Source organism: Epinephelus fuscoguttatus, linkage group LG5 (assembly GCF_011397635.1).
Source record: "Epinephelus fuscoguttatus linkage group LG5, E.fuscoguttatus.final_Chr_v1".
Lineage (NCBI taxonomy): Eukaryota > Metazoa > Chordata > Actinopteri > Perciformes > Serranidae > Epinephelus > Epinephelus fuscoguttatus.
This window is the reverse complement of record NC_064756.1, coordinates 18,243,015-18,264,836: the sequence shown is the minus strand read 5'-3', so window position 1 is coordinate 18,264,836 and position 21,822 is coordinate 18,243,015. Positions and strand designations below refer to the sequence as shown.

At 44.8% G+C, this 21,822-nt stretch overlaps 1 protein-coding gene across 1 annotated transcript in view; it reads right to left on the bottom strand.

Annotated features, from left to right (window-relative positions):
• LOC125889444 (rho guanine nucleotide exchange factor 17-like) overlaps window positions 1-19,715 on the bottom strand; it is an 83,791-nt gene extending 64,076 nt beyond the window's left edge. The window contains exon 1 of the mRNA XM_049577469.1: window positions 13,899-19,715. Coding sequence (XP_049433426.1) covers window positions 13,899-19,202 — 5,304 coding nt within the window. The 5' untranslated portion in view covers window positions 19,203-19,715. The remainder of the gene's footprint in view (window positions 1-13,898) is intronic.
• Window positions 19,716-21,822: the final 2,107 nt, after the last annotated feature.

Below are 21,822 nucleotides of genomic sequence, written 5' to 3'. Positions count from 1 at the left end.
GTTTCATTTTCTCCTCGGCTGACCCTGAGAATAGTTTGAAAAACTGGAGACTCATGAGACTTAATTCCTTCAGGACAATTGCAACCATGAGGGGTATGTTAACCGACAATGATGTCATCCACTTTATAGGGGTGACATCATTATCAAGCTAAGCAAAGAGCTAAGCAATGCAAGACTAATCTAACCTCCAACTCAGTACACAAACACTATACACACACTTACATCACTTTTTGGTTAATTCTAAAAGTTTTAATTGACAGTAAGAAAACCCACTGTTAAATGAAATCTACCCTACTTAAGTGGATCCACTAAAGCTTCAAACAATCTGTTCTGATAGACAGATGTGACTCACACAAACCAACATGACACCAACTGCATCCCATAAACACACCCAGGACCACCTGCCTGTGAGGCTTCTTTGGCCTTCGCCGCTCCCGTTTCTCTTCTCCAAACATCTTCCTCCTCTCCCTGCGCCTTAATCCGAGATCCCAGCAGCCACTCGGGAACAACGCTCCGACACTTCCAGCTTCTCCCGTTCCCATTTTGAAGAGACTTTCTCAACTGGCAGCTAGAGCATGATCCAAAGCGACGGACTGATGCCATAAGACAGACGGCAGAGAGGGTGAGAGGAAGATGAGGGCAGAAACAAAGAGGGAAGGAAAAAGCCGAGTGTTTCTAATGTCATGTTTCTCCGGAGGACAAAAGACAAGTGAGAGAACAGGACTCAACAGCCCAGTCAACCCACAGTTAGACCAAGGCCTAAACCCTGTATTACTCAATATGTGTGTGTGTATGTGTGTGTGTCCGACCACGCTGTAAACTATGCTATGCTACACGTTGTATGGGTGACACAGTTGTACCATTGTATGACTGGGGGAGATGCCGGCAGCACTTTCATGACAGTCACAGAAAGATATGTGCATACACAAACCACTGTAGCATATGTATGCATAATAAGGTAATACTGTCCATTCTGTCTGCTCTGTGAGTGTGTCCATGACAGTGTTATGGCATTTGACAAGCTATTCTTTGATTCCAGAAACCCAGCAGCTTTGGATATTCAATACAGTGTTTGTTTCTTCCATAATCAAAATATGATATGCAGGTTGCAATAAATGGACTCACTGATTTACAATATGCACAGCAGAGTACGTCACATATTAAGTAGTCAACTAGTTAATAAAGGGGGCTCTGAAAGTGAGTTGTCATTGGGCAGTGAAGTTCAAATACTGGACTGAGTGGTCCCTAAAGCTAAAAATGTGTTAGAACCTTGACACACTAAATGGACAGTTGGCCATCGGGCAATGTCAGGCTTTCGGTGAGCGTCTGTTGCTCTAGTTTTTGCGGTGTGTTTCGCATTGTTGGTACTAGTCAGCCCTTGTCGATTTTCTTTCCTGCCAATTCAGCATGTGGAATCAGTGTCAGAGACAGTGGAGCCTGTTGGCAAATGAAATCACTTTGAGTGGCAGTTCAGCTCAGTGCACAAGAAGAGAAACAGAAGTGAGGTAAGTAAACAAACAGCCAAAGTCAAGAGAGCTGGCCTGTTATTGTTTATATTTCTGTTCGCTAGCACACGGTAAATATCATTTGGTCTTTCAACATTGGGTTGTGCTGTTAATGTGCTAACTGGCTAACTAGCATCTTGAATTTGTCCTGTTGGTCTTCCGGTTTCCATTTTGAATGATGAATACCGACTACTGCCACCTGCTGGTATAAAGAGTTATGTCCTGTCACGCAGGCACAGAACGTAAGTGCTAGTTGGCCATTGGCTGTAGTCTTTCCTGTGTATTCGAGTGCAACCTTTTGGCTGAGACACAGGCAACATGAGGCGACATCAGCCTTCATCGCCACTAGTTCTTAAAACGCAGTGTGTCTGGGCCTTTACAGGGAAGGATTGGGCTCTAAAGCTGTGTCCACATTCTTGTTCTTCTGTACTTACACTTGCTATCTTGAGTGCTCAAAGTGTGATCACACTGACAAGTATAGCAAAATGCAGTGCACTATGAGTGCCCGGATGGTGTATTCATAGCGATCAAAGAGTGGAGTGTGGAATGCCGGACACGGCTTACTTTCACCCTCAATGGTCACCATCTTGGCTACGTAGCCAAGAGGGAAGGAGCCACCAAAGTTGTTAAAACTGTGGCCAAGAAGCTGCAGCAGTTGCTCCGGTGAACAAGCAAACAAGCCAGCAGATAATTTAGAGGGTGACAGGTAGAGGAACTCCTTTGTTTCTCAGTCTGTCAACCTATTAAATCAGATTGTGGGTTCTAAGTGCTGTAGCCTCAGTGTACTGAACACGGAATATAATGGAGAATGATAAATTTGTTGCACTGCGTCCACTCTTGGTAATGTCCAATGTGATATGTAGCGTTTGTCGTAGGGTTTTGTCGTGTGGTTTAATGTTTTATATTCTTGTATTTATGATTATCATTATTTCCGGTAAGTGCACAACAGCCATGTTCGATTTAAGACAGGACTAACCTGTAGAAATTCACACACTACACAAGTTAGTACATAGTGTGCACTGTGTACTACATGGAAGTATCCAAATTGTGGAGCAGCACCAGTTTGTGGGACAAGCTGATTCCGCTGTGTGCACACTTTCCCATTCACACATTCACAATATGATAAACACTCAATTGTTTTTCTAAAATGAGCAATAAAAAACGAAATAAATTTCTAACTTCTCTCTTGACCTTGCATAAACATGTTGCATAAGTATACAGTCTGGTGCCCACCAGATTTTATACTATAACTACAAGTTAAATTGTTACAGGTTAAACGAATGGACCTAATCTGTGTGTGCAGCTGTACCAGTTGTTATCACTCCACTTCTTCTGTGTTTCTGGAACGGATTTTTCCTGGTGTGTAAAGTATTCTGTGGCATTTTTACAGTAGCTTTTTTCCATTTTCTTTCCTTTTCTAAGAAATCAATTGGCAGCAGCTGTACTGTAAACTTCAGGTGAATCATAAACAAACTGCAAACTCAAACTCTCACACATCTTCCTGGCCACGTGGACTGCAGAAGTATGACTCGGGCTGGAATACAAGGAAGACTAACGCGACTGAGAGCGACCCTGCTAAAGATACACCACCGTACTGTATATCTTTGGCACACATACAAACAATCTTTAACAGATGACCCCATTTTCAAAGTAGGGTAATAACTCTGTGAAGCCATTACTCATCATCCATTATTTGAACACACACACACACACACTTCAGTTTGTAGAAATCTACTTGTGCACACAAAAAGCTGAAATAGCAGCTCTGCTAGAAAGTGCTGTTTCAGAGGAGGCTTTCCTTACATAAGCAGACTGCTCTGTAATTACACTGGGTGGATCCACACAGACTGAGAGAGTTAGAAAGAGACAGTCAGGAGGAGGAGAGCCACTGGGGCAAGCAATGAGGATAACAAAGAGGGAAATAAGATAGAAGAACCTAAATAGCCACTCTTCACAGGTTAAACTGCCATGAATTTCTACTGGCAAGCTACAAACAAACAAAAAAAGAACCAAGGACAGTCCTTCAGAAAAAGAAAGTGAAAGATATTCAAAGCATACTCCAACTGTCACCAACCAAGGGCAAGGACGTCCAAAACAATTTTCCCACAGAGTTTTTTCCCCACTGTGAGAAACCAGATGAAGCCTCATGTTGTGATTTGTTCGCAGCGACACTGTATGTCAGTGGAGATTATTCTTACACTTCTCTAGGCCAAGGATTTAAACCTGAATCACCAATATTGGTGTTGCTACTATCTTAATGTGATCTGTAGTGAAGTGTAGACTTGTTCAATCCTGTTTTAAAGGAGTAAAGAGGTCTGGAATGGTTCCATATTTTGGGAAAAAAGCTGATTTGCTTTCTTGATGAGTTAGATGAGAAGATCAATATCACTCTACCTCTGTATGCTATGTAGCTCAAGCCTGCAGCTGGTTAGCTTAGCTCAGCACAAAGACTGGAAACAGGGGATACATGTTTAGCCTGGCTGACTGCAAAGGTAACAAAATCTGTGTACCATCACCTCTGAAGCTCAAGAATGAAGAAGTTATTCCTCGTGCTTTTTAATTTCTACAAAAATCTAAACAACATTCTGACCTTTTCAGGGGGTTATGTGTCACACATAAGATCAGCAAATCGTCATCCAAAGTAGGCTCTCATCGCCATGCCCCCCAAAAACAATCCAGCGTCCTACATAGATGGCAACAGCGTCACAGAGGAGGTTGAAACATGTTTCCATATTTCTACTTTAAAGACACCGGTTTAAATTAACACTGTGGGAAGAGTGGCTGTGGAGTTGGTTACACCTACAATAAAAAAAAAGATGATCTCAGATTTATTTCCCTGCCATGTCATAAAAATGATAGAAGATGGTAGCTCCAGCTTTGGCTCAAAGCTATAGACCGGACTGGCATTACTGCATCATCGCTAACTCTGTGTCCCCTTTTGAGAGAAACATACACACTGTCACATAAGCAGAGAAACAGGCCGAAAATACCCATCACGTAGCAGCTTAACCCAGGCTTACACACTGACGTTTAAGGCCCATAATGTATGTGAATGTTCACTGTCAGTAATGTCACTAAGTGATGCTGGTGACAATTACTACTGATGGATGACTAACATTAGCCTGAGTGGGAGGCTGCTGCGTCACAGTCATACAGTAAAGCTGCATGAGTGCTGTCTCCAGCTAATCTCAGCTAAGACCAAACAGATGGCAATTAACAGGTTGGTTATTTACACACACTTAGCCAAACAATACCTGGGGCCTCATTTATAAAGCTTGTTTACGCACAAAATACGCCTTACGCCACTTCCCACGCAAAGGTTGTGTTTTATAAAAATAAACTTGGCAGGAGAATGCGTGCACCTGTAAGCAAACTCTGAGTCATGCGTGCGCACATTTTGGAGACACTGGGAAGTGGCGACGCAGATGGCGAGGTGGAGAAGTGGAGTCAGATTTTTATTGATGTCTCACACAAATTTAATGTCACGCTATATCCACCTTAGATCCACGTTATCATTGAAATTAAATCCAGCAGCCTTATTTTGCGCTTGGAGTGAGTGATAATTGTTTCATAAAAACGCTGTAAAATCCAACTCAAATCCTTAATTGAAATTCTTTCTAAATACATATTTAATCTGCACTGCCTCTAACGTCTCATTGTCCACTCTGTGAGCGCAGGAGGGGGAGAGGATGGCACAACTGTATGGAATATATTTATTTATTTAGCTACATATTTCCAGTGCATTTATCATGTCTCGAAATACAGCCATTAAGCACAACCGTTACATTCATTTCATCAGCCCTACTTAGACATGTGCTGTTCATGACAAAACCGGCATGAAGAAACATGTTCGCCCATTACACTTTCATCATTGAATTGTATTTCAAATTACACGTTGTATTTTGGGACAGGGATACCACTGGTTCATGCTGTAATTCAGGCCAGGTGTCTGATCAGACTAATTGCTATAAACATATAAATACTGCAGTGACCCTCATGCGTAATTGCGCAAGATGGCACTGGCACATACTCCTTTTTGCCTCCACCTTTAATAAATGTGATTCTTTATGTCGCACATCAATGTCAAACATCCTCAAATTTAAAAGCAACACATTAACTACATGTTGGTAAAGAAGTAGAAATATTTGGTCTACCTTTAGATCAGACCACTTTTTTTTTTTTGTTCTGTCACTGTCTGTGCAGTCCCACAGACACAGCTGACCCTTTTTTTTTTGCTTTATTAGTGATCCCGCTGCTGTGGCCACCAAATAAAATCTTTCTTCAGTCCTCCACCTCCCGTTAAAGGGTCTCTAGCTCAGTCTCGGAGAAATTCCGTTTTTTAGTTCGTTTCTCACACCTGTCGCCATGACTCAGAACGAGAGAACACTCGCATGCCAGCTTATTTATATGCAGATCGCATTCATGAGGTGATTTGCATTACCATTTATGGTTGAATTAGGGCGTGTAGAGGGCAGAATATGAGGCGGATCTGGTTGCGCACAACTCCAGGAGGTCTGTGATTTATAAAGAGAACATTGCGTGCAAGTGTGCGTGCGCATGGTTTTATAAATCAGATTATTTTTTGGCGCATGCCATTTTCAGTTTTTGGGCGGACGTCAACTTTTAGTATGAATCCTAAGCACTCTTTTATAAATGAGGCCCCTGGTGATTTAATCAAACATAGATGTCCAGATATAGCAACAGCTGTTCACTGTGCTGGGCCAGTCATCTGCTTGGATGGGGGAAGCCTGAAGGGACATGATGGCGATCAACCTTAATTTGTTAAGGTAGTGTGAACAGTCAGGTTCAGGCAAGGCCACAAAACATGATTAGACATGACTGTAAGACAAACGTTTATTTGAACAAGAATTCCATGCTTAGAGACATGTCAAAATTACACATGTCACATGTCAAACTGCACTGACATCAACAGGATCGTTGGCTTTTTGATCCCCCAAAAGGCAGCACAGCCTTGACATTTTGCGAAGTAGGCCAACCCGTACATGCCGGTGTGACGTATTTCTCGACTGTAAGCAGCTGCCAGGCAATCAGCACAGCGGAGACTGCAGGAGGTTACATAACCCCCCGCAAAATGTTGTTCTAATATTCAATTTGTGCATGGACTATAGACACAAGAAGTGACATGTTAATTAGTGAGCTTTACAGGTGCTAGTAGTAGGCACAAAGTAGGTGTTTTGTACAGAGCCAGGCAGGCTGTTTCCAATCTTTATGCTAAACTAAGCTAACCAGCTCCTGGCTTTAACTTCATATTTGCTGCACGGATATAAGAGGTATGAAAGTCATAAACTTCCACAAGAGACAAAGGTAATGGAAAGCTAGAAAGATAAATGGACTCATGGATGTATGAAGAGAACTGGATACGATATGAAATTACCCAGATCTTCATGGAGCCCACAGAGCATGTGCACTACTTCCACCGGCAGAGTGGCCAATCTTCCGGTTTACCTCTCCGCAAACTTGAATGGAGATGAAATTATTTAACTGTGAGTGTCTTCAAGACTTTCAAAATGTTACGGGACCAAATGCATCAAATCCAGATAGTAAAACAAGTAATTTCGCAGGGGGTTGTGACGCTCACGCTTCCACAGTTTTGCCACGATGTAAAATTGGCTTCCAAGCCCGGCGCTGTTACTGGGGGCATGGATGTGCTACAGAACACAATATAATGGACTCTCACTCAGCAAGGAGCTTGTTAACCACAAACAAAGTTATATATACACAATTGGCTTCAGTGCTCTATCAAAATTACTTTAGCATCTATGAAATTGCCCCCTCTGTCAAACCAAATAGGTCTATTATTAAATCACGCCCCCCCCCCCCAACACACTTACTCAGAGGAACACCAAACATTTTTGTTGTGCCTGTCCCAAAAGCAATATTGTGTGTGAGAGGCAGAGAGACAGGCAAAACATTTGTGTGTGTGTGTATGCGAGTAGAGGACAGGATGGCTGGAGGTAGGAGATGTTCTCTCTGCAAAGTTCTGCTCTTGGAAACCATAACAAACATAACGCTGTAACACTCGATCTACGCAACCAGTAAGATCTCCATGCTCCCAGTACACTGATCAATTCTTTTTGTTCTATGCTTTTAGGTACAGTTTGTTGCGTAACCTGGCATGAGTAAATTCAAAATGTCAGAAGCTGCCTGTGTGTCACTGAAGAGCCAAAGATATCTGCAGTGTGCTCTTCTGATCATCTGATTGATCCCACCTCTCCCTCTCATCTGCTGAGTCATGACGACCTTTCACCACATCCTCATCCTTTCATCCATCCTTCACCTTTACCTCGCTCAGCATCCCTCACTTTCTGGATGTCGCTAAACCGGGGTTGACCTTTGCACGTTACGAAAGAACCCCCAACACCCCCACTATATCCTTTATGTGTGTGTGCAATGTGTCCTTTACCTTTACTTTAAAGTCTGTGTTCAAAGGAGCCAGATTAAGCTGCTTCCTCTCCATTGATCGCAAAATAAAAATGTTTGATGACTCATTTTAATAGCAGAGCAGGGGTCCATTAGCAGCCTCGAAAGATATTTTATTCAATATGAGAGGGATGATATTAACTTCTATGGTGATAGATTCATCGTCTCTGCTACAGTGATCCCCTTGTCCCCCTCTGGTGTGTTCCCAATAACGTGTCGGATTAGACAGATTAGACCAAACAATGTGGTTGTGTTTGTTTAACTGAGAACGCCCCAAACATCCCTACTCTAAAAAGCCTCTTTTAGCCTCTCAGTAATTCTTCAAACTTTGAAGCCAAGAACGAGACACCTCACTGCCTCACTATCTTTACCTTTACCGTTCTTCTGCTGCACAACTACATCTGGGGAGGAGCAGGGAGTGAAAGAAAGAAAAGAAAGACCGGGCAGAGGCAAAGTATTTGATTCCATGTGGGTGGCCTGATAAAAACAAAGTCAGTCATAAATCTGAAGCTATAAACACTGTGCTTTTAGACCTAATCCATGCAGAGCGGAGCACGACCCAATCTGTCTGTCTTTCTTTTCTTTCTCTCGGGCTCTCTATTTCCTGCTCTCTTCCTCCCATTACCCTCTCAGCCCGCATCCTCTTTAAACCTGCGCTTGTTTCATCAATAGGATGAAAGGGAGTACATGACCTTTAAGAAATTGCTTTAGGTGAGTCACTTTGCAAGATAGAAGGAGAAGTATGAAGACAACTGCCCTTTATTTGTTTCAAGGATATGAAGAAGTACATAAAAGACATACTAATATGGCTTGGTATCCGTTTGAGGAAAATGTGTCACTAAAGCCCATTTGCTAGATGAAAATGTTGGCATTGTGATTTTGTATTCTGGAGGTAGAGGGGATTGTGGATGGCGTGTCATCAAAGTGAGATGACTGCCAAGCTGCAGACCACTGTTTGAGACCAACAAACAACACAACAACCGCTTTTAGAGAGTCACTGCTGTGTGTCTATTGGCTTTTTAGGCTCCAAACAAGAGTGTTTTCTAGTGACCAAAGGCTGTTCTTTTCATACAGAGACATCACTGCATTTCGTGCTGTGATTGAGCTCCCCAAACCAGGTCTTTAAGGCCTCTCCATAAACAAGTGATTGTTGAGTCTAAAGCCAACCACAGGTACACCACAGTATTGTTGAAATGTAAAGCTTCAGTGTTTCCACAACATACTAACATGCAAATGTAACATATCCATGGTTTGCAGAAACATATATGCCAACATTTTTTCTGGCAATTGGGTTGGTTTGTAGCATCGATTAGACTTACCAGACTTTTAGTCTTTTTAATTTGTTTTTTATCATACATGTATCGTGATTTCAACAGGAATGTTGCTCATTTTAGACGGTTTATTTAGGCAGGTAGTTCTTGTACAGCTGCTTGTATTAACCCTTTGAATTCTGGAGCAACACCAGTTTTCTTTGTTTTTTTTAAAGATATTTTTTGGACATTTTTTGCCTTTAATGGACAGGACAATTACGTATGAAAGGGGGAGAAAGAGAGGGGATGACATGCAGCAAAGGGCCACAGACTGGACTCGAACCCAGGCCGCTGCAGCAACAGCCTTGTACATGGGGCGACTGCTCTACCACTAAGCCACCGACACTGCACAACACCAGTTTTCTTGACAAGTATTCAAACCTTTGAACCCTCAGCTGAATAGTGCAATTTCTTTCAAAAATATGGGGAAAAAGGCAATGAGCAACTTGGTAAGAAATATTCCACAAATTGAGAAAAAAAAAAAAAAATAGATTTAGAAAATTATTTTTAAAAAGCTAGGGGGAAAACTATATTCATAATTAACATTATTATATATTTTAAATTATTTTACAGAATTATTATATTTGTATGCACTTTTTCCATGTCATTTTCTTTTTCTTTTTTTTTTCTTTTTTTTTTTTACTAATTTCCTTCTTTTAAGTTGTCTCTTTTTGCCAATTTCTTGCTAATTTTTGGGGGGTCATTTCTTCTTTCATTGCTCATTGCCTTCTGCCCATGTTTTTGAAGGAAACCACGACAATTTTCTCAAGTTTCAAAGGGTTAAAGTGGAAATGTTTTTTTTGCTTTAGCTTATCACTTCGATGTAAATGTTGATTGCACACCGTAATGGCTGCTGAATTACAACACCATCAGCATTTAGATTGGTTCCCTTTACAGTGAGCCTCGCTTTCACTATGCATTTCTGTCTGCCACCATGTTCAATCTCCCAGGAAATGATGGCTTGATTTACAACACAGTGGAAGTGCGTCAACCATTGTGCAACCAAAGCAGGAGGAGGCTAGCGCTTTTGTTTCCCCCGTAGCTATCAGCAGCTATCCCCAGTTACCAAAGAGCATCAATGTCTTTAAGTAAAATGCCCAGAAAAGTATTGTTTTAAGACCAGTACCAAAACTTAAATGTTACTATATTAAAAAATGGTCACTAATGCATGACACACAAACATCCTTGTGACTCCTTGGGAGTCTTCAGCTCTTTTGGGAAGCAGCTGTTACGCAACAAGAGGGGAAGGGAGGATGGGTCACATTCCTGCTGCCTGCTAAAGTGAAAACTACACAAACAGTAGCGGAAACACACACATACACACGTGCACTTATTTAAGAAGAATCATAACCCTTGAAGAGGAAGAATAAAACAACGTGTGTATCATGTTTGACATGTTTTCAACAAAACTACAGACACTGTTTGATTTCAGTCACGCTACAGCGCCATTTGTTTGAACCTCATTTTACACAGACTGTATAAACTGTGGTTACCTCTTTAACTCATTTGTAAACAAAACAGTGCATGAAAAGATGAATAAAGCCTGTACTTTTTTCTTACAGTGTTTTTTGTTCAGGTATTATCACAAAGATCTCTCCATGTAATAATATTTTGACATAATTAATGGATAAGTCTCATATGTTGATGTCAAGCATCATGACAAGCATTGTCTTAGTGCAAGGGCACAAACATTTGATTGGTCCTTTGGATGATACAGGATAGACAAAAATGAGCCTGGAGCTTCAGCCTTTTCTTTTTTCCGTTACTGAGTGTGAGAAAATTTGTGTGAAACTAAACTTAAACTAAAAATTATTCATTCATTCACAGTGAAAAGAAAATGTGATGTCACAAAGTGGTCAACATGCACCTGTCACAACTTTAGGAACATGTTGCAGGCATCAGATTCAGAATGAGTGTATATTTATGTAAAAAAAAAAAAAAAAAAAAACAATAAAATGTATCATTTTAAACATTAAATATTTTGTCTTTGTACTGTTTTCAGTTGAATATAGGTCAGAAAGGATTTACACAGCATCCCAACTTTTCAGGAGTCAGGTTTGTAGTCTAATCTTCCTCTGCAACTGTGCAGAAACACCAGGTTTGAACAGAATAAACAGACTGAAAGAATGTCACAAATTCAGCTCTGACACTTCAAACTATTCAGTACAGCCCTATTAAATACTTTAGTAAATCACAACATATCTAGGTGGCTACTGAGAAACTAATTTTGTACACATGACCTTCCTCTTTTCCTACCATTACCACTCATTCCCTCGCTCCCCCTCCCTCCACCACCGTTTCATTCTTCAGCTCTCTCTCTCAGTTCTATTTTGATCCTCTAACTTTTTTTTTAGCTGCCAAGTATTCCAGCTCTCTTCTTTTTTTGTCTCCGTCTGTCTCTCTCTCTCCCTACCTGACATTCGGCTCGGCAGCCTGCCTCGCACCAAGACAAACGTTATGACCTCACTTCACTGCAATGTTCCAGAGAGACAGCAGAGAGGAGAATAAGATAACATGGAGGAGGGATACTGGAGAATTGATATTTAAAAAAGAGACAAATGGAGATGGGGTGAAAGTGTGAGTGGAAAATGCTACATACTGATATAGTATTTCAGACTTCAGACTATAGGCTTTGACTGAGCCAACATCTGGGCGGATAACAAAGGAGGAGAAGTGACAAGGGCACAAAGGAGCAGTGAAGAAAAGTAAATGTGACACATCAGATAACAGATTAAATTAATGAGAGATTTTGATGCTGTGGCGGAAACAAGCCACACGCCAGCCTCCAGAAAAGGAAGAAAAAACTTGTTCTCTCCTTCTTTCACCTTTTTATTTCCTCCTTTCTTTCTTCAAAGCTTGTCTGTGCTCCATTTTAGCTTGGCACAGTTGTTATTACATTCAGTCCAAATCACACACACACACACCACCACCGTGCACCAGAGCAGTGCTCTAAACACAGTGTGTTGGCAACACTCTGGGCTCCAAGCATTTGAACAGGCCATTGATATATTCCAGACAAACAACATACACACACACACACACACACACACACACACACACACACACACAGACGAAGAAAGAGGAAATCAGCTTATAATACACACACACACACACGACACAATGGAGCGCGCATATACACACACGCCAGCCGGTAATTCTGGACATCATCAAACACTTCAGTAACCACAACAACTTCCCATTTCCCTAAACCCATTTCCTGGCTGGTGAGGTCACTCGCCAGCTTCTGCTACCATCACTACGGCAACTGGGCAGGACAATAGGCCAAGGGAGTAAAACAATCCAAAACTAATGAAGACCAGGGCAATAGATGGAAGTGATATCAACAGGGGGGCAAAGTGGCTTTGTGAGAAATGGTCAAAGTCAAGGCGTGACGGGCGAGACAAAACAGTTTTTTTTTAGCAAATAAAAACAGCATGCGCCGCATTACTGAAACATACAGTGACAAATCACAAGTAACCACAGGAAACGTTTGGCCTTCCTAACAGAGCATAGGGCTGCAAATAGTCTCTGCAATTAAAGACAACACAGTAATGAAGTAACGAAAGCAAAACTCTGCGACCTTCTGACCTTCTGCACCTGAAAAGATGTAATCCCAATGCTGCTTTCACTTTCTCCACATCTACTCAGTCACACACAGACCCACAGGAGAGAAAATGTGCGTGTGTGTGTGTGTGTGTGTGTGTGTGTGTGTGTATTCAGAGGTGTGTTATGAGTAAGGGTAGCTGTGTATGGCCATAAATGACACATAAAAGAATATTGAGTACGCACAGGAACAGACACAGACAGACTGATTCCCACTGCTCTGTGCTGTTACCAAAATAAGAGTGTATGCATGTATCTGTATTTAGATAATGAAAGATTATCATAATACTTACAAAAACATGAATTTATTGTCTAGTTATTGTTTATTAAATTCATCAAAATGCTGATTTTTGGTCACAACCTAATCAGTTAACCTTCTGTGTTGCTATAATATAACAAAGCCAGAAGTCTCAGCATGTTTAGACACTGCTGAGTAAGTGCAGCATTGCAGACACATCCACGCTGTGTTTGGGTGAACTGTTTATTATATCCCCTCTCTATGACGCTGTGACTCTGGCGCAGAGACAATCGATACTGGATGAAACAAATAAATGGAGACAGACACACACACAGCAGGCCTCAGCCCACTCCTTAATGCCCTTTGTCTGAGATTTGTTTAATCGACCTAATAACATCCTCTGATGTTTGTTTAACACTGTTCAGCCTTTAATGGCTCCTGTATTGTCGTCCTGCTCCCAAATGCACTTTGAAATTTACCATATGGGTCCAGATTCACAGCACGTCGTAAAAGCACAGGCGCAACGTTATTGGCTGTTTTTAAGACGACTAGTATGACCTCAAAGGCCATCTATCGTCCATTATTACACTAAAAATCCAAATTCATCATAGTTGAGATGTCTGAAAAAGGCTATGAATCACTCACACCCCCTTTTTCTCTTGCTCAAACAGAATCCAAAGTTGAAACCATGAATCATCAGAACTCAAGGACACCATGCAACAAGACAGCATCAAGCATGCCAGCCTGGCACCTGCACACACTCACACACAGCACTGAAAATTGTAAAAGAGGTGAACTCACCACTCTGGGTTTGGTCCTCTGTGGGGCAGCCGTGGATGCTGTGTCCTCTGTGCTCTTCTTCAGTGGTCCCGCTTCTGTAATTCCACTTGTGCTGGTCTCGCTGGGCCCCTCTGAAGCTGCCACCAAACCTTCAGCTCCATCTCTGGCCGCTGGTAAAGGCCCTGGGCTCTCAGCAGCGCCCAGCTCCAGAATATATTTCTGGGTCACATCCTCCAGGGACGGGGCCTCGTCCCCTGGAGGCTTACTTGAAGCTGGAGGCTCTGCTGTGGGTCGGACAGCGAGGCAGTCCGCTTCCTTCAGAGGCTGGAGTTGTGGAGGTGGGGAGATGGGGATAAAGGTGGCAGGTTCGCTGGCATGGCGGACATGCTTGGGTCTGCTTTTGGGTTTGGATTGCAGTGTGGGAAGAGGAGGGGTGAGGTCACTTTGGTCGCTGTGATCCTCCTGCTCCTCTGAACCCAGCTCTGGGGGCTCAAATGGGTCCTCATGAGAGAAAAACTGAGCCAGCCTGTTTGGGCGCTTTCTGATGGGCCGGCGAACCATTCTAGGGGACAGAACCTCGGCCAGCTTGAGGTTAAACTTATGCACCTCTATCTCTTCTTCACCTTGGTCTATTACATCATCATCATCCTCATCATCTCGGTTATCAGAGTGGGGGATGCATTCTGACTGGGAACGAGCTTTCTTGACTCTATTTATGTTCAGCTGTGCCGGCAATGCATGTTTATGCGTCACTTCAGGCTCCCACAGTTCCTCTCTCTGATCGCTCAGGATTGGCTCGCTGCTGGAAGGCAGGATCTGACCTGGTTGATCCAGCTCACTGATTGGCTGAGTGCTACTGGTCTGGCCTTTGCATTGAGGGTCATTCTGGGAAAGTAAAGGGGTGTCGCTACGGCGACTTGGGTCACTGAATGACTTCTTCTTGGGAGCTTTGCCATTGCCATGGTCATCCGTCATCAGTCTGTCCATTGCACCTGGCTCAGCTACGATGCTCCTGATCATCCCACTGTAGTCACGAACGCCATCATCACGGAGCCCACCGTCACTGTAAACTGACAAGTCACTGGCCACACTGCCTTTGTATTCTGACAAGGTGGCCACAGCAGAGGCCTCTGGAGCACCTCCTCCTCCTTTGACAGATAAGGATCCCAACAAGTTGCTGTCTACAGAGGAAAAACCGTTATTCCCTTCTTCTGCCGCAGAACAGCGCCGCTGAGGCATGGGGTCACTGAGCGAGCGGTACACTGTGGACTCCCCGTTTCCAACAGCTGTTATTGTTGACTCTGCGTTACTGCCATTGCTGGAATCAGAGCCTGTGTTGTTATTACCAGAAGGGGAGAACTTGCGCCTTCGACGGATAGAACTTGGTGTCGCAGGGGCTTCAAATCCTCCTCCTCCTGCAGCGCCTGCTGACCTCTGCGACACGGCGCTGCTGGTGTTGATCTCCTCACTGGTAGTGTTGACATTGTTGATACCAGCAGTGCTGCTCAGGTCTGTGATGATACCGTCACTCTCAGCCACACAGGCAGGATGGGGCGAGGAGGGAGGTACGCTGACTTCATTCAGACGATTTGTACAATGCATGCTGTTCTCTGTCACCTCTTCTCTCTCCTGCTTGAACCCCTCCGCCTCATGGAGAGCCGATTGCTTCCACACGGTGACGGGCTGGCCGAGCACATCCCTGGCAATCCGTGACCCTAAATTAACCCCTGCTGACCCCAGGAAAGACCTCTCGGAGGGGTCACTGGGGCCCGTCTCTGGCTCTGTTACGATCCCTTCATCAGTTAAACTAGATTCATGGCCTGAAAGTTCATCCACAGAGCGGTCATACAACATGCTTTCCTCCGAGTCGCCCTTCAGTAAAGCTCTCTCTGTCTCTCTGCTCTGTCTCTTTGCCTTCTCCCTGTACTCTGTGCCCCTGCTGTTTAGCTTCTCCAACTGCATACTTTGTCCATCCCTCTCCCTCTCCCTGTTCTCTCTCTCCCTCTCATGTTTATCCCTGTCTTTTGTGTTCTTACACTCAGCCTCTTGATCTGTCCCTGTATGATCCTTAACACTCACTCCAGCTTTCTTCATCTCCTCATTTGTTTTCTTGACCTGGAAACATGCATCCTCCAAATCATCATCAGTTCTCCTTACATCTACATCGTCATCATCTTCTCTACTACTCATCTGGCAGATGTCGCGAATGACCTGCCTGGCCTCCTGAACGTACCTCTCCTGCAACGGAGTTGGCATCCTTTCCTCATCCTCATCATCAAATCCATATTCCCTCATTCTTTGTCTCCTCCCAACCCTAAAATCACCCCCATCACTTTCTACTTCCCTGTCTGACACTGTCACCCTCCCTCCATCCCCCTCTCCATCAAAGTCAAGCTGCTGCTCAGAGGAGCTCCTCTTCGTGGCGCCACCTGTCAAGTAACACCTCACATTTGTTGTGGGTTTGTCTGAATAAGTGAAGGATTTTGCACGACGCAGGGTGGCAGTCAGGTCTTTCAGTGACGGGCGATGACCAGAAGTTAGCAGGGTACCGCCATGAGACCGCGAACCCATCCTGTACACCGGTGACCCCTCCGAGACCCCGGATTTGTCTCCACTTGTCTTCCGCACCTTGAGTCCTGAAAGGTCGGATTTCAAAAAGCTTAAGAGGGACATAGTTTCTGAGGTGATATCAGGGTTGGACATGGATATTTTATTTTTATCATTATCATCCACCCCATCCCCACCTGTTGTCTTCCGTACTGCTGTGCACTCCCCACCCCTAACTCCTGTGGATACACCGCCTTCTCGGGCAAGTACATTAGATAATGGGGGGACTGAGGGCACGATCTTGGGGCGCATGCGCACCGGGTTACGAGAGAAGTTATCCCCATGGCCAAAGCTTGGGGAGCGATACATGGTGAAATTCCCATGGTAAGTTTTACTCAGCATGGACGAGGATGCAGTTCTGCTAGTGTTGCCACATGCTCCACCTGTGGTATAAAACACATTTGCTCCACGGTTGGCGCCGCCAGCCTGGTCCTCCTCCTTCAGCGTCTCAGTGCTGGAGTATCGGCTGCTGCAGTGTGAACCACCGGGACTGGAAACAAATGGGGGGATATTGACCTTTGACACCCGTGATACACCAGGAAGTGTTGTGGATGTCACAGGTGAGGAGATGCGCTCCCATTGCTGCACCCTGGCTCTGTTGCTGTGACTGCTGGGTTCTCTCGCCGAGTGGCTCCGAGATACTGTTCCCACAAATTCTCCTCCTGTGTTTTGCTGGTGGTGCCTCTCTAAGTGCTCCATCGTCAAGGCCGTGTCACTGTCGCTGTCTTCTGATTCGCCATCATGATCATCATAATCATCACGGCCTGTTGCAAGGGCAGCGCCACTGACCTTCTTCTTCTTTCTCAGTGAGCGGCGGCGCACTGCCTCTCGACTGTGGGGGCCTAAAGAACCAGGGCTGTCCTCTTCACTGCCTGAAGACCTGCCAATACCCTTAGCACCCCACCAGCCATTTTTACAGCGGGTTAAATAACTACCTCCCCGCTCTGTGGTGCCCCTTTCTCCTGCTCGGTAGGGGATGGAAGGAGCAGGACCAGAAGGACCACTCCAACTGCCTCCCCCAGCGCCTCTTCTTCTCCTGATGTGCTCCTCCTCTTCGTCTCCAGAGCTTGACCTCCAGCGAGAGCTGAGAGGAGAGGCAACTCCTGCTGGGGCTCTTAGCTCAGTGGAGGGAGCTACAGCAGAGGAGGAGGAGGTAATGGCTTTATCTGGAGCTGGAGCAGAAGAGGGGGAGGAGGAGGTGGGGGCTGGCGCTCTAGAGGAGCTATGTGAGGAATGTAAACTATCCCTGGGCAGCCCGACCCCCTGTCTATCCCTTCTCTCCCTCACTGTCGGCCGCTGAAGAGAGGAGGAGCAGGAGGAGGTGTCCAAGCTCTCCGATCGACTGCAAGACGAAGTAGCTGAGGGTTGAAGGTCAGGGCTGGGGTCAGATGTCAGCTCTATCGTCCTGGGGGTCTTGTGGGCAGCCTCTGCCTCAGTGCTTGGACTATGAGATCTGTGTGGAGATGGGTTAATCCTTTGGTAGTGACTACCCCCAGTGTAACTGCGACTGCTACTGCTGCCGCTTTTAAAGGTGTTTCTGCCAGAAACTTTGCTGTTAGCAGAACTTTGTGCCTCTAAGTCTGCCTCCTCATCGTTTGAGAACTGCTGGTGGTCAGCTTTGGAATAAAAGTCCATACCGTGACTAAAACTCTCTTTACCAGTGCTGCTTTCTCTGCTTTGTGCTCCAGCTATACACAGGCTACTGGCTTCATTAGCTGAGAGTCTCTCATTTCTATCCGAGAGAGGAGCACTCTCACTTGAGCTGGGATCATGTAGATGTCCTCTGCCGGCTGCCTTTAAATACTCATAAGAGTCAGCTTTGTGTTGTTGCCTAGTTTTGTCTTGTTTCTCATCAAAAATCTGTCTAATTTTGGTGACACTGGGCCACTTGTCAGAGTGCAGGGGAATAAAGTCACTGTGGTGTGTGGAGAGATACTTTCTGTGAGATTTGCAGGGTGGGGGAACCCCTCTACTAGCAACATCATCCTCCTCATCTGTAGTCAAAGTCTTTCTGGGATCAGAGGGACATGCATTGATGTGTGAATAATCTCTCTTACCAGAGCTGCTGTCGGATGATAAACGTGTAAAAATCCGCTTCTCGCTTTTCCTCTCCAAATCCGAGCCTGACACAGAGTCAGTGTCAGACTGAAACGTTTGCACTTTATTGTCTCTTTGTGACTCTGCAGTAGCAGTATCACTATCATGGAAATATCCACCACCACTGCTGCTGTCCTCGTGAAAAGATTTACGAGCCGGAGACCTGTCTGTCCTGGAGCCCCTGGCCCGGGGAAGAGTGCTGCTCCCCCGCGTCACTGCTGCGCCGTCTCCCGGTGAGGCTCTGTGCGTCCCGGAGGAGCCGCCGCCGCCGCTGCTGCTGCTGCTCCTGCTGCTGCTGCTAAACTTCTCAGTGAGCTGTCGGATGGATGGAGAAATAGAGGAGAGAGGAGTGGAGGAGCCTCTCTTTGGATCTGCGGTCGGGAGGCCGGCGGTGGTGGTGGTGGTGGTGGCAGAGATTTTGGAAACTTTTCTTGACACACTGACATTACGCGTCGCCAAGTGCTGTTCTGCTTTGCTGGGCTCCGGGGGAAGGGCGACGCCAGCTGCCTCCAAATCCTCTGATTTGTGTTGTTGCTCCTCACTCCTGATGGCGCTCCAGGACCCCAACTTTTTGAAAGAGACGCTGCGATACACACTTTTCTTCCTCTCTCTTTCTGCCATTGTTCATGTCTTTCTTTGTTAGATTTCACACACACATTTTTAACTCCACGGATATCACAGCCCCGAGCACCTTCTGGAGTTGTGGTCCATTTCCCCCCAACGCAGCCTTACGGCACAAAAACCTCCAAACAATCACTGTTTTAAACCTAAATAGTTGGCAAAGCTTCACACGGCACGGTAATGAGTGGATAAACTCATAAGTCAGTAGGTAGATGAGAGCTGCTCTGTTATCAAAACTTACATGTTGTCGATTCCCGAAACCGCATCCGTGCAAGGAGGAAAAGCGCTGCAACTTTTTTTTGTGGCCAAAACTTTTCCCAACCTGTTCACAAACACAACTTTTCCATTGTTAACCCCCCCTCATATTTCTAAACCTTAGCCCATCGCCAGGTTAGCACGCCTGCACGGGCCCGACGCATCATCCACTGTTAATTCCCCCAAAAAACTGTTTGTGGATTCCTTATTTTGTCATGATTTGGTTTTCCGTGACTTATGTTGTTTTTTGCATGTTAATGCCTGAGATAGGGCAGAGGGGGTGGGCGGGACTAGGGGTATAGGGGCTGTCATAGCCCCCTCGGGGATTGAGAGGAAAAGCTTTTTTCTCTTTTGATAGGAGAAGGCAGATACTGTGGACAAACTACATGTAATTATAGCCCTTTCCCCTGCGAAAAAGACAGTGGCACTGTCAAGAGTTTAAGACAGAAAACTACATTTTAAAACAATCTTTTACACCTGGAGCACTTTAGCAAACATGCACATGAACACACCACTGTAAACACACTATAATTCCCAACAAACAGTACAGTATTTATATTTTTAGAGGAAGAGAATGACACACTTTGATTTAATATTCCCCCAGTAGCTCAACGCCACACTGTGCTGTGAAGGTGTTGGTGAATTAGAGTGTCAGCATTCAAGGGGGGGAGAAAACAAAGAAAAAAAGTTTTCACCCATACACAATAACCCCTCTGTGGTGCTTCCCATGTGGCTGTCTGGTTAACAGGTCCTTTTGTTCCAGGCAGGAATTCTGTGTTACATTCCCTCAGAGAGGAGAGTAGCTGCTGACTGCAACGCCCTCCACAGTCTGACCTGCAACATGTCAGGTCACTGGTGGCACATCATGGACTACTGCTAAACTCTATGCACAAGTTTAACCACATAGAACCGCTTGTATTTCCTCTCCTTATACAGTGTATCTTGAATTACTTTGGAAACTCAGTGTCAAGTTTATAGGACTCCATACCTGACGTGAACTGTGAAGTTGCTAGGTGAAATTGTGAAAAGTTGACTCATGTCAGGAAAGTTGGAGGTTGCAGTCCAGGAAAAAATAGTAAATACACTTGATAGCCACTTTATTAGGTACACCTTGCAAGCACCAGATTGGACCCCCATTTTGCCTTCAGAACTGCCTTAATTCTTCATGGCATAGATTCAACAAGGTGCTGGAAACATTCCTCAGAGATTTTGGTCCATATTGACATGATAGCATCACACAGTTGCTGCAGATTTGTCGGCTGCACATCCATGATGTGAATCTCCTGTTCCACCACATCCCAAAGGTGCTCTATTGGATTGAGGCCTGGTGACTGTGGAGGCCATTGGAGTACAGTGAACTCATTGTCATGTTCAAGAAACCAGTTGGAGATGATTTGAGCTTTGTGACATGGTGCGTTATCCTGCTGGAAGTAGCCATCAGAAGATGGGTACACTGTGGTCATAAAGGGATGGACACGGTCAGCAACAATACTCAGGTAGGCTGTGGTGTTTAAACCATGCTCAGTTGGTACTAAGAGGCCCAAAGTGTGCCAAGAAAATATCCCCCACACCATTACACCACCACCAGCAGCCTGAACCGTTACATACAAGGCAGGATGGATCCATGCTTTCATGTTGTTTCCACCAAATTCTGACCCTACCATCTGAATGTGGCAGCAGAAATCCAGACTCATCAGACCAGGACACGTTTTTCCAATCTTCTATTGTCCAGTTTTGGTGAGCCTGTGTGAACTGTAGCCTCAGTTTCCTGTTGTTAGCTGACAGGAGCGGCACCTGGTGTGGTCTTCTGCTGCTGTAGCCCATCTGCTTCAAGGTTGGACGTGTTGTTGGTTCAGAGATGGTCTTCTGCAGACCTTGGTCGTAACCAGTGGTTATTTGAGTTACTGTTGCCTTTCTATCATCTTGAACCAGTCTGGCCATTCTCCTCTGACCTCTGGCATCAACAAGGCATTTTTACCCAGAGAACTGCTGCTCACTGGATATTTTCACTTGTTCGGACCATCCTCTGTAAACCCTAGAGATGGTTGTGTGTGCAAATCCCAGTAGATCATCTGGCACCAACAACCATGCCACTTGAATCACCTTTCTTCTCCATTATGATGCTCGGTTTGAACTTCAGCAGCATTTATGCTGTTCCTGCCTGCATCTTACACCCTGCTATTATGTGCTGAACTGTCTCAGGAGCATCTTTGCACAGCCTGAACCTGAAGTCTTGTGTGTTGTGGTCAACCCCTGCTTCTATTGATCTTGTACTGAGGGCCTGTTCTTGTGCCGCCATAATTAATGCTTCTGTGCTGTCTTTCAGTCCAACCTTTTCCAGCCACTGGTAGGATTTCTTGGTGTC